The 12,913-nt window shown below is 48.6% G+C and overlaps 1 protein-coding gene across 1 annotated transcript; it reads left to right on the plus strand.

The window, feature by feature from the left end:
* The first annotated feature begins 1,987 nt into the window (after positions 1-1,987).
* LOC124250320 (sialic acid-binding Ig-like lectin 14) lies at positions 1,988-12,813 on the plus strand. Its single transcript, XM_046682127.1, has 7 exons — positions 1,988-2,021; positions 2,087-2,470; positions 2,698-2,976; positions 3,211-3,258; positions 7,676-7,933; positions 8,039-8,174; positions 12,774-12,813. Exons 1-7 carry the CDS (start codon positions 1,988-1,990, stop codon positions 12,811-12,813), a joined length of 1,179 nt encoding a protein of 392 aa, XP_046538083.1.
* The last annotated feature ends 100 nt before the right edge of the window (positions 12,814-12,913 follow it).

Raw genomic sequence — 12,913 nt, forward strand, 5'->3', positions numbered from 1 at the left:
AAAGGTTAAAACCGTTTTGGACAACAGTCTGATAATTTCTACTTAAGTTAAGCACATGGTTACTCTTTCATCTAACAGTTCCACTTGTTGCATGTACTATTATTTGAGGGTGAAAATATGTCCATAAAAAGACTTACTTCTTAATATTTATGGCCCAAAACTCAAAAATCTCAAATGTCTGTCAATAGATCAATTAACAAAAGATTGCAGTATACCCACAAAATGGAATACTACTCAGTAATCAGACATTATGAATGACAGAAACATGCAACCTGGATCCATTTCAAAAATAGTGTGCTGAGTGAGGGAAGCCAGACACAACTGAGTACGTTTCTAGGAAAATCTCAAAAAGACAAAATTAATTCACCAAGATAGACGGTATATCAATGGTTACCGGGAGTGCAGGTGGGAGTGATGAGCTGCAAATAGTTGTGGGTTTTCCTTTTGGGGTAGTGGAAACACTCTATCTCTTGATGGTGGAGTCATAACTGGGCTGTATACATTTGATGAAATCCATAGAAATGCAACTTTCAAGTGGATATATTTTACCTTATGTAAATTATAAGTTTCCTTAAAGAAACACGAGAACTCACAGAACCTTCCAGTCCATGAACTTGGTATAACTTTTCTGGACTGTGAAAGCAATTGCATTGGGGTTTCCTTTATGTGCCACACTCTTACTTTTTTGATAACCCAGAACTAGTATTATTTTACTTATAAGAGAATCAATCCCCTATGTACCAAATGAGGGTGCAAAATCTCAGTTAGTAAGGTTGAAGGAACAGTTCTCTAGACACTACTGTATTTGAAACATTTTCCAAATCGATGGTGGCAAATGCATTTATGTCATTGGTGGCAAAGATTTCCCAGACTTATATGACACAGAGTGAGATGCAAAACCACATGAACTGAACCTAAAATTTTAAATGTAGCTGTACATTCCACTCGTTTTCTAGAAATATTATGTTCGTGAGCCATTATGTAACTGTGCTAAGAAGATGATTTCCATGACAGGAAGCACTAATCTGCATGATGAGGATCTAAAACAATTCACTCCAGTCCACACAACGCTGAACGGCGGCATTCAGGGAAAAGATGTTTCCTCTGCACTGGCTCCTAGGACATGTGCTCTCCTCTTTGTTTTATATGAGGATGCTGCATAGTTTTTATTTTAGACACGTCATTGAAATTTCATGAATCAGCATACAATAAGTTAAAAAAAAACCTCTACTCATATTTTAGAAATAACACAGTGTTCTTGCAGGACACACAGCAAACTCATCAAAGACTGAGATCTAAAGCCCAACAGTTGAGTGTTTGGGGAAGAAGTGACTCCATCGGGTGGGGAGCATCTCATGGGCATGGACCAGGCGGGTCATTTCCCTTCTTGTCTCCAGCCTCCCCAACACATAGATGCTCACTAAGTGTTTGGAGAATGAATGAATAAATGATCGGATGCTAATTTCACCTCAGTTAGCACTTCCTTCTTTTCTTCTACCCTAAACCGTCACACAGACCCTAAAGTATTCTTTACCTGGCAGGACTGACCACCTGGGCTTTAGATCAGGCTGTGACCTTCTGTGGCCCAGCAGGAGCTGACCAGCTCCCTGGTGTAGACGACATGCTCAGAAAATCACCCTAGATGGGAGGCCCTTAGAGACTCACTGTGTCCCACTCCTCAGATGGCCTCAGAGGGCCTGGTCCAGGTTCAGGTTCTGGAGGGAATCCCTGAGATGGGGGCAGGACACAGGGTCTGCTCCTTTTCTGCTCTCCCCTGGGTTGGAATCAGGGTCTCTGGATCGTGGGGTGTCTGTCCCATCTGTGCAGAGGGGGAACAAGCTCCAGTCTTCAGTTCCTCTTCTGTGAAAGGCTGAGGTCATGTGCTCCTCCCCAGCTTCCGTTGGGCGTCCCCACAGCCCCCTCACTCCCTAGCCTTCCCCTTCTCTTTTCAAACACAGGAAAGATGCCCAGAACCCTCTACTCAGAGATGCTGCCACTGCTGCTGCCCCTGCTGTGGGCAGGTGAGTGGGCCGAGGGGAGAGGGGCCGGCAGGCAGGAGTTGCAGCTGACCCTTGTTTCCCCTCAGGGTCCCTGACTCGGTATGACACATTCTGGTTGAAAGTGAAGATGTCTGTGACTGTGCAGGAGGGCCTATGTGTTCGTGTGCTCTGCTCTTTCTCCCACCCATGGGATAACTGTACATACGCTGTCCCAGCCCACGGCTACTCGTTCCAGGAAGGAGCAAATATAGACCGGGATGCTCCTGTGGCCACAAACAACCCAGATCGTGAAGTGCAGGAGGAGACTCAGGACCGATTCCACCTCCTCGGGGACCCCCGGACCTACAGCTGCTCCCTGGACATCAGAGATGCCAGGAGGAGTGACTCTGGGACATACTTCTTTAGGGTGGAGAGAGGATCTTTTGTGAGATATAATTACAGAGACCACCAGCTTTCTGTGCATGTGATGGGTAAGGTTTGGGGTCAACGAAATGACATATGGATGGGACTGAGGGCTCCAGGGCACAGCTGGAGGGGATCTCCTACTCCTCACCCTGGGAGGGGCTCAGGGGGACCCAGGAGGATGGGACGCCTGAGCTGTTGGGATGAAGATGGCTGGCTGAGGCAGAGGTTCCTCTTAGAGTGACACTTGGGGTCCCAACTTCCAGGTTTGTGTCTCTATCTCTCCCCTCCTCAGCTCTGACGCAGATACCTGACATCCACATCCAGGGTATCCTAGAATCTGGCGACCCCAAGAACATCACCTGTACAGTGCCATGGGCCTGTAAGAGGGGGACACCCCCCACCTTCTCATGGAGCGGGATGGCCCTTACCTCCTTGGACTCCAAGAATCCCCATTCGCCAGTGCTCACCCTCACCCCGGGGCCCCAGGACCACGGCACCAATCTCACCTGTCGAGTAATATTCCCTGGAGCAGGAGTGAGCACAGAGAGGACCATCCAGCTCAACGTGTCCTGTGAGTGTCAGGCCAGGATGGCCAGGTCCCTGAGGGCAGTGGGTGTGGAGGAGGAGGAGGAGGAGGGGGAGGCAGGGCCTGTGATACTGGGTGCTGGGTCCTGCAAGCTGGCTCTGGGGAGGAAGGAAAGAGGACTCCCAACCCCATCTCTCCCCCTTATTTCTAAAGTACTGGTGGAAAAGGGCCAACACCCACCTTCTTGCCACTGAAAAGGGAACAATTATGTCTGTCCAGATGCGCCACAGAACCTGACCATCAGCGTGTTCCGGAGAGAAAGCACAGGTAGGGAGCAACCTCTCCACTCTAGGGGTTGTGGTGGAAGCAGGGTCTGTCTCCTCCTTTCAGAGCAGAGCTGGGGCCCAGAAGTCAGATGGGAGAAAGGCTCAGGCCAGGTTTTGGGGCAACAGAGGTGGGAAGCCTCCACTTATTCATCAGCTTAGAAACTGTCCTCGACCCACCGATGACCCTGTTCTCAGGGGGCTGGCATGGCCTCTTCAATGTCCGATGGATGTGCTGTCCCCATGCCAGGGACACATCCATGTCCCAAATCCTGCCCTCATTCTCCTTAGGATCTGGATCCCACCTCCTCCTTCAGCCTCCTTGGATCATTTTAATGTTAGTTTCTAAAATAGGAAGCATAAAGTGTGTCTTAGTCTGGTTGCCATTACAAATTGCTCCAGACTGGGCAGCTTAAACAAGAGGAATTTATTTCTCACAGTTCTGGAGGCTGGAAGTCCAAGATCAAGGTGTCAGCCATTGGGTTCCTGGTGAGGACTCTCTTCCTGCCTTGTAGATGGCTGCCTTCTGGTTGTGTCCTCACAGGGCTGAGAGAGCCAGCTCTCTGGTGTCTCTTCTTATGAGGGCACCAATGTCATCACGAGAGCCCCATTCTCATAACTTCATCTGACCCCAATCACCTCCAAAGGGCCCCTCCAGATTCCTTCCAAATACCATCACACTGGGGGTTAGGGCTTTAACACATGAATTTGGGGGAAACTCAAGTCCATCCCCAGCAAAATTTAGTAGGAATAAAACAGTATTCAGAACCTGTGTACCTCCCTCTTGGTTATCTCCCCAAATATAACCTATGCATATACATTTAAACAAACACACATATGTACACATCATACTATACACAGTGCTCTGCATCTTTATTATTATTTTTAATAAACTTTTTATGTGGAGTAATTTTAGATTTAGACACAGTACAGAAAATTTCCATAATCCCTCAGCCAGCTTCCATCATTGTTAAAATCTCCCATCACCTTGGCAAATTTGTCACAACTAAGGAAGTGACATTAGTACATTTCTTTGAATTCAAGACATCTTTGTCTCAAACTTAGTGTGTCATGGATACACGATATTGTATTGTATCAACTCGAGATATTGATGACTCCATAGTTTGCTATTTGGAAGTAAATTATACAATACGGTAATTAATTGATCCCCTGATGGTTGAAAACTAGAGTGTTTCCAGTCTTCTACTCAGACAAATAATACTGCACTGAATAAACTCTTACAAACATTCCCCGTGTGTGTGTGTGTGTGTGTGTGTGTGTCAGATAATTTTCTGGAAAGGAAAGTCCTGGATCAAAGGGCACGAGTGCAGTTTCTACAGATGTTGCCAATCCCACTGCATGGAGGTGCTTCTGCTTCTCCTCCCACCTGCAATGTGCCCCCTTCCCTGCTGAACGTGTCCATCCTCTCTGATCTTAAGTGGACTGACGGTCATGTTAAGTTGCAGTGTCATTTTGTGACTAGGTTGAATATCTTCCATTATGTTTAAGAATGGTTTGTATTTCTTTGCGGACTTTTTCTTGATGGTTTGAAGAAGCTCTTTTCATATTACAGACATCAGCTCTGTGTTAGTGGAAAGGATTGATTTCCAGTCTATTGATGGCCTTTTGACTTAGCATATGGAGATTTTCCCAGGCAGAAACATGCATTTTTCTTCTGAGTTGCTCTTATTGGTGTACCCGGTGTTGGTTCTGACTGGTTGGCAACAGCCAACTGTATCCATCTTTGCCCAACTCTACGTTCAGTTCAAATTGGTGCTTGATATTGACCAAGATGGGAGTATTCACCAAGGAAATTGGCAAATAGTGTAGATCAGGACTCCTGCCTCCCCCCACCATGAATAAGCTGGTTGTTAAATATTTACTAGTAAACCACTGGGTACATTTATCAATGTTTTCTTTTATCTCTCTGACTTTCCCCAGTCTAATATTGATTTTTAAATCTCCCATAATTTCTTCCAGCAGCCTCATATACAAACACTCCCAAACATGCCCATTGACTCAAACCTCACAGAACTATTTCCTTTTCCCCGAGCATGCAGGTCATTTCACACCTCCGCTGTATTTGCACATCTTGTACCTTCCTCCACAAGGTCCTCCCATCAGCATCATCCTCTAACCAGTTCCCACTCAATCTCAGGCTCTGTTAAGCCTCTCCTCCTCCAGGAAGCCCTCCCTGTCCTGAGAGTCTCAATGCACTCCCCTCCTCAGGGCTCCTTCCACTGGATTTGTCCCCATCACAAGCCATGTTGTCATATTGCTCTGTGGGGGCCTGCTTTTGGGGATCTCACCAATGAGGCTGTAAGCTCTCATGCACTTCCAAATTACCAGGTCTTAGTGAAGCATTGTAAGATCAAGTGACATTATATAAAGATTAAATGACGAGGATCTTAGATGAAAATCTGGGATCTGCACTGGCATAGATGGCCAAGACAAGTGACCTGGGGGTCAAGGCAGTTCAGGAGAATGCACAATAGCCACTTGGAAAGGCTGCAATGCCTGCTCCTAGCCCTGTTCCCTTGGGGCTGAGCCAAGACAGTATGTGCTCCTCAGGGAGTGGAAGAGAAGACACAGATCTGCATCATGGAAGGAAAAGAGAGAGAGACAGAGACAGAGAGAGACAGAGGCAGACACAGAGAGAGCCCCTAATGATGTCTTGGGCACAGCTGTCTTTCTGTCTTGCCAGGAGCTCAATCTCTGGGCAATGGCTCCTCTCTTCCAGTCCAGGAGGGCCAGTCCCTGCGCCTGGTCTGTGTCACCAACAGCAACCCTCCTGCCATGATAACCTGGATCCGGGGGAGCCTGACCCTGAGCACCTCGAACCCTGGGGTCCTGGAGCTGCCCTGGTGGAGTTGGGGCACCATGGGAAATACGTCTGCCGAGCTCAGCACCTGTTGGGCTCCCTGCAAGCCTCCTTGAGCCTCTTTGTGACCAGTGAGTGGGAGCACACCTGGGGAAGGATGCCTGGGTCCTTGGGAGGAGAGAGGCTCCTCTGATCCCTCTGCTCTCTCTCCCGACAGACCCCTACAGCTGTTTGGTAGTTCCTGCTCCTGGAAGTGGGGAGGCAGGATCTGGGTGGCATTTTGGGGACTGTTCTTAGAGACATGACCTGGGTCGAGATGGAGAGAATACCCAGACTCCACCACCTGGCTCATGGCCACCCCATCCTACTTCAGGAGGCCTCTTATTTATTTCTGTTCCAGATGCTCCACAGAACCTGACCGTCCACGTCTTCTGGGGAAACAGCACAGGTGGAGAGGCCTGGGTGGAATTGAGGTCTCAAAGGTCTAGTCAGGGGACTGTGTGCAGGTTGGACCGAATGAACCCCCGGCACTCTTTCCCCTCTCTTGTCCTGTGTGAGCTCTCGCCACTTCCTGTCCACTGACAAGACTCTCTAGGGTCTCTGTGAATTCCTTGTTGACCATTCATGTCACCTCCAGTTGCCTCCTCTCTCTTGACCTTCTCTCTCCCCTCACTGTCTCATGACATCCTTTCCCTGGTTCCCTCCTCCTTCTCTGACTGTCCCGTCTCCATCTCCCACGAGGAGACTGAGTCCTCACATCTGGGCATGGAGCATCCAGCCACTTCGTGCACGGTGGTCAATTTGTCCATCCTGGTACTTCCAATTGGACCTCTGCCCTGAAGACCCTCACAAATCCCTGTTGAGCTGAGATTGTCCTAAGTGTCCTCCCCTCCCCCTTCTTGGGCCCTTCCTACCCGAATCACCTGAGTCAATATCCTGGAAGTCACTTCAGACATCTCTGTGTGTCACCCTACACTCCCCGTGACTCAGTGAGTTTTGATACTTGACTACCTGAAAATGTCTCAAATCCCTCTCTTCCTCCATCCACACGGCTGCAGCCCCACATCTGGCCTCCATTCTCACTCACTCTCACCTGGACATGAGTGAGAACTGGACAGGACCAGCCTCCTCTCTGGACTGCCAGCCTCCAGTCTGCATCCTTCCACCTGCCAGATTTTGGACTCCACAGGAATCTCTACATACCCCAGAGCTGACCTTCTTCCTTCCTTGCTCAGAACCCTCACAGAGCCCCATGTGGCCCTCAGGGGAGAAGCTGAAAGCATCACCTTGTGGAAGCCTCAAAGTGGTCAGACCTACGTGTGTCAGCCCCTGCATGGTTCACACACCAAGGTCCACTGCCTGGCATGGTCCTTCCTGCATCTAGACATGGTCAACTCTTCCTCAGATGTCCATCCCCTGTCCCTGTCCTCCATCCTCCAGTTGCCTCTCCTTCCCCCACCTCACTTCATGATCTTCACCCCGCTCAACCCTTGCTTGCAATGCTGTCTCAGGAACACTATTTTCCATTCCTGCGTCTGTGGGAGGGCAGAGGGAGACAGGGCTTCTCAGCCCTGCCCTATGGCTCTCTCTGTCTCCCTAGTCCCAGTGGTCCTGCACAATACCACCTCCCTGCGAGTCCAGGAGGGCCAGTCCCTGCGCCTGGTCTGTGACACTGATGGCAACTACCCAGCCAGGCTGAGCTGGTCCTGGGGAAGCCTGTTGCTGACCCCCTCTCAACCCTTGGATCCTGGGGTCCTGGAGCTGCCGCGGGTGGTCTTAGAGGATGGAGGTGAATTCACCTGCCAAGCTCAGCACCCTGGGGGCTCCTACTACATCTCTGTTAACTTAGTTGTGGAGGGTGAGTACAGCAGGATACCTGCGTTCTAGGTGTGGCCATGAACAGGCTCAGATGTGGACTTTAGGAACCTCATCTCTCCATCCTTCTCCCCCTTTTCTCCAACAGGTATCTCCTCTTCCTTCCTCCACATCTCTGGGGAGCAGCGGGGCACCTGGCCTCTAGCCCTCACCCTGCTCAGGGGGGCCCTAATGGGGGCTGGCTTCCTTCTCACCTATGGCCTCACCTGGAGCTACTACACTAGGTGAGAAGCGCTTCTCAAGGTGTCCTATACCGGGGGACACCTTGGGTGGCTTCACCCGCATTGTCCTCTCCAGAGCACACCCTCCACAGCATCATTGTTGAGCTCTATTTCCCCTGCAGGTTCAGAGGATCCCAAGGGGATAGCTTTGCAAGGTGTGACTGAGCCCCCTTCCTCCCAGCCATTGAGAGTTGTGGGCTCCAGAACCCTGACAGGTGGATGAGGATCCATCAGACCACTGTGTCCCGAGACCTTCAAAGGCACATCTTTGTGGAGCCAGGAGGGGCTGCATGACATGGCCCTGCCTCCTCTCCAGAAAGGACCCTTCACCTCTGCTCTCCAGGACTCTTCCTGATGGTTCTACACAAACGTTTGGAGGGCATGTGAGGAGATAGATATTTTCTAATATTAATTTGAATTATACTTCAAGTAATATGTTGCATCTGCATGCTTGCCTTAATGTGGTTTTGAGAAGCCCACAATTCAACCCCATAATATAATGTTATAAATTCCCCAACATATTATTCTTTAAAAACAGTTCATTTTAAAGGGATAGTTTTTTTCAAGTCTTCAGTGCATGGTTGTGTATTCTAGTTGTTAGTTCTCTATGCGAGTCTCTGCCACAGTAAGACAACTGACAGAAGGATGGTTTGGTTCCATGACTGGGAAATGAGCCCAGGCCATGGCGGTGAGAGTGCCAAATCTTAACCACCAGGGCTGGATGAAAAGATATTTTTTAATTAGAAGAATAAACTCTTTTATATTGATCTGAATATTAACCATTTCAATGGCTCTTCATTCCTTTGTACACATTCCAGTGTCTCTATTGTATCACTTTTCTCTTGCTTGAAGATCTTTTCATATATTTCTTGTAGCGGTGGTACACTGGGGATGAAATCCCTTGGCTATTTTTGGTCCAGAAAAGTGCTCATTTACATTAGCTTTGGAAGGATCTGTTTATTGTGTAAGATATTGTAGGTTGACATTTTTCTCCTTTCAGTTCACGTTCTTTGGCTGCATAGTTTCTTAGGAGAATTCTGCTGTAATTTTCATCTTTGTACTTTGTCTTTGTCTTTGGCTGGTTTGAATATTTTCTTTTTCCCTGAATTTAAATGATTAAAATAACATGTGCCTTGGTGTGGGAGGTGTGTGCGCGCGCATGGGTGTATTCCCACAGCTCCGCTTAAGCCCTCTGTTCCTCCTTGGTGAAATGCCCACCCAACTCTGCTGCCTTCTCTACCACCTTCTCCCTACCCAGCCCCGCACATTTGTCCTCCTCTGGACAATGGCACCTTCATTCCCATGTTAGTTCCTAGAGTCAGGGCTCTGGGAGTCACTCTAGATATCTCCCTCCCTCACCCTTCACACCTCCCTTCAAATTTCACTTCCTGAAAGTGTCCTAAATTGCTTCTTTCCTCCATCACCAAGACAGCTGTCTCCAGGATGGCTGGGTCTCCCCTCCGGAGATCTTGAAACAATTTCCCTCTGGCCTCTTGGCCACCGTCTCTCCCTTCCAACTCTTCCCTAAACTGGCCTCAAGGGGATCAGTTTGATATTTATAAGAACCTGCCCCTTTCCTGCTCAAAACCTTCCATGGTTGCCTGTTATCCTCGGATAAAGTTCATTTATCTGTCTCCCCTCACTGCTGGAGCTAGTTGAGTGTCTTCTTCCTATGTTATACACTTCACAATAAAAAAATTTAAAAAACTAATATTAAGTAGACCTAGCCATAAAAAATGCATGCTGTATGCTGCCATTTACACAAAGTTCAAAAAGGATAAAACCTAAATTTTGAAATTTAGGGGTGCATATTTTGTTGGCAAAATATTTTTCTCTAAGATAAATGCTAGGGATGAGATTAATAACTTTCAAGAAGTCACTGAGGAAACTTCCAAGTTCCCTCTGTGTAAAACCTTGGAATAGATAACTGACAAAGAAGGATTAAAGTTAATAAAAATTTAGATGGGAAAGCTCTTTATAATCACATCAATGCAAAGTAAAGAAAGAATGTAACACTATTTCTCTAATTTTGATACAGCAAAACTGAAAAAAATCAGTCATACAGGCACTCTCATGTGCCATCTGGAGCTGTAAATGAGGAGGGCACTTCTGGAAAATGTTGCATTAGCTTCACATGGAATTGGAGGAATCACCACCACTCCTGACTTTTTGCATCAAGTAAAATGCATTTTGCACTAAGATACAAAAATGCTGAATTTCAGGAACTTTAAAAAATAGAGCTTTATTTTTCTCACATAGTAGGAATTTAGAGTTGGGCTGGTGCTGGCCTGGATTCAGCAGCTTGGCCGAGCCCGCAGGACATTCTGGAGAGTCAAGAAGGGGGATGGGTACAGGGGAAGCTCAGTCCCCAAAGCAGAAGATCCGCCTGTCCCCGATTTTATCCTTCCCAGGCAGGTCATTACCTCTGAGTCAGCTGCTTTTCCTGATCTGAGGCCCAGATCTAGTACCTGTCTAGTCAGACCCCTCCCCTCAGCCCAGTTATTCCTATCCAGGGAGTCAATTCTGCTTCAGCACCACGGACAGCGTCATCCATACTTTTCCCCCAAGGACCAGGCTGTGTCTTGCCTGAAAAGAGCGCTCCCCTCTGGGCCCCCCCCCCCCCCCCCCCCCGATCCTGATGGGAGAATTGGGAGGAGCTTGGAGACTGGATATGACCTCCCAGTCTTGGCCAGCCCTTCTCAGGCTCCTTGCCACCCCCAGGAAATAGCACCTTATATTCCATCAGAGCGGGATTTCTCACATACCCTTGGTTTCTTCCTTCTCAGGGTAAACTCTACCTCTAATCTCTTCAGAAATTTCTCCCTGTCTGAGGAAAGCTCGCATGCCCTCCTCTTACACCTCTCACAGACAGGAAGGGCCTCTCTCCCCAACATGCTGATATATCTGCCTCTCTCCTCCACCCTCTCCCGCTCTGCCTCTCTTTCTCTCACTTAGTCTCTGGCTGGTACCCAAATAGAGTTCCGGAGGGAAGAGAACAAGACTCATGGTCCTTTGCTGACTCTATCTCCGTGCAAAATCATGAAAGATTTTTTAAAATTGTGTTTCAATGTCTGTCAGATAAATGAAGGAATGAAATATCAGGAGGCTGATGGAAGCGTTGTCTTTGGAAGTGACAGAAGACATGCAAAGTGTGAAGGCACATGACTGAGTTTGCTGAGACAGAGAAAAGTGTTCCGTGACATCAGAGATAGATCGCTGTCAGTGCAAGACCTACAGACTACAAGAGGGAGATCAGTAAGGAGAGGGGAATTAGGTGGTAACCCCGTGGAGGAGAATTGTAGAGGCTGGAAGAGCTGTAGAGAAGATGAGGAGAGATATTCTGTACATGTATGTGCAAGGCTAAGAGGAAATGTGAGGATGAGCAAAGATCCAGTCACAAGTTCTGGCTCACCCTGAACCCAAACAGCTCACCCAAGTTTGGCACTGGAGTCAGGGCTCCTGGCTCAGTCCCAGCCTCTGTCCATAGAGGCTCTCACTGCAGATGAATTCAAGAATTCACTCAATGCCTCCTGAAGCCCCAGGCTGTTCCAGCCCTGGAGTGGGTCCAACACAGAAAGGATTCAGTCCCAGGAGAGTCTTGGTGTCTCACTCCTCTGTCCCCATGAGACAGGCTCCAAGAAATCTATCTGGGGAAAAACAGATCCCCAAACTCCACTTACATGTTGACAGAAGTGGGGGCTGGTCTTCAGGAAGTAAGAGGGTGGGTTTCAGGTTACGGGAGGAATGAGGCTCCACCTGCTGTGGTTCCAGGAGAGAAAACCTCAGGTTTCACTTCCCCTGCTGTGGCCTGAGGGAGAGAGCGGTATTCTTGTCGAAGAGAGAAGTTTGTGGCAGAAACCGTAGATTTCAATCTAGAAAGAGCTCCAAGCTTGCTGACCACCTCAGAGTCACCCCCACCTGCCAGCTGGGAGATGCTGATGAGATGGTATCATGGGAATCTAGACAATCCTCTGAAGCCCAGAGATGCTGCTGCCATGGTGGCCACAACTGTGAGGGAGACAGCTCTTCTGGATGGGCTGCAGTCAGAAAGTGTTTCCTGCAGTGGTCCCTGGAGGATGGTGCAGGTAGAGTTTGTCACCTTCAGACAGTGACCATGAAGGAGGGCCTGCCTGTGCATCCTATCCCATTCTCCAATCCAACTCATGGATTTTCTGGCACGGATGTTAGCCCACTCAACTCTCACCTTCACATCGTGAAGGTGGCCAAAAGACACCATAATCCTCTGGCCGCAGACCCTACCAAACGTGGAAGAGAGAATCTAGGGCCAACTCAACCTCCTCAGGGAAACAAGGGCCCACAGTTGATCTCGGAGCTTCATATTTTCCAAGATGTGGGAAAGTGGGAAGACTTCACAATAAATAAATATTATGCGAAATATGACTGCCAATATATGACACTGTCTCTAAAGGTGACAAGTAGCCAACGGTCCCAGAAGAGACCCCTAGAGACAGGAACACACCTGCTCCTTATCTGACGGGTGTGGGAAGTGATCAGGATGCTGGGGCTGAGAGAGGGGGAGGCCAATGCAGAGGCTGCCCCTAAGGCCACACTCTGGCGTCTGAGACTTTTTCTCCTCCCCAGCTTGTACCAGACACCCCAAGTCTACACCCCTTTCACCTGAAGCGCAACCATCTTTCAGTTTAAACAGCACTGTCAGCAGCTTCTGTAAGAGGATTCTTCTCTCCCCACTGGACCGCAAGCCATGCCCCTGCCCCTAAGTA

Source organism: Equus quagga, chromosome 13 (genome assembly GCF_021613505.1).
Source record: "Equus quagga isolate Etosha38 chromosome 13, UCLA_HA_Equagga_1.0, whole genome shotgun sequence".
In the NCBI taxonomy this organism is placed as follows: domain Eukaryota; kingdom Metazoa; phylum Chordata; class Mammalia; order Perissodactyla; family Equidae; genus Equus; species Equus quagga.

What these genes read in the sequence shown, in the direction of transcription:
- LOC124250320 (XM_046682127.1), top strand. Translation starts at nt 1,988, where the DNA reads ATGCTGCCACTGCTGCTGCCCCTGCTGTGGGCAG. An exon ending in CATCCAGCTCAACGTGTCCT is followed by an intron (nt 2,977 to 3,210) that starts GTGAGTGTCAGG and finishes ATGTCTGTCCAG; the next exon opens with ATGCGCCACAGAACCTGACC. An exon ending in GTTCCGGAGAGAAAGCACAG is followed by an intron (nt 3,259 to 7,675) that starts GTAGGGAGCAAC and finishes CTGTCTCCCTAG; the next exon opens with TCCCAGTGGTCCTGCACAAT.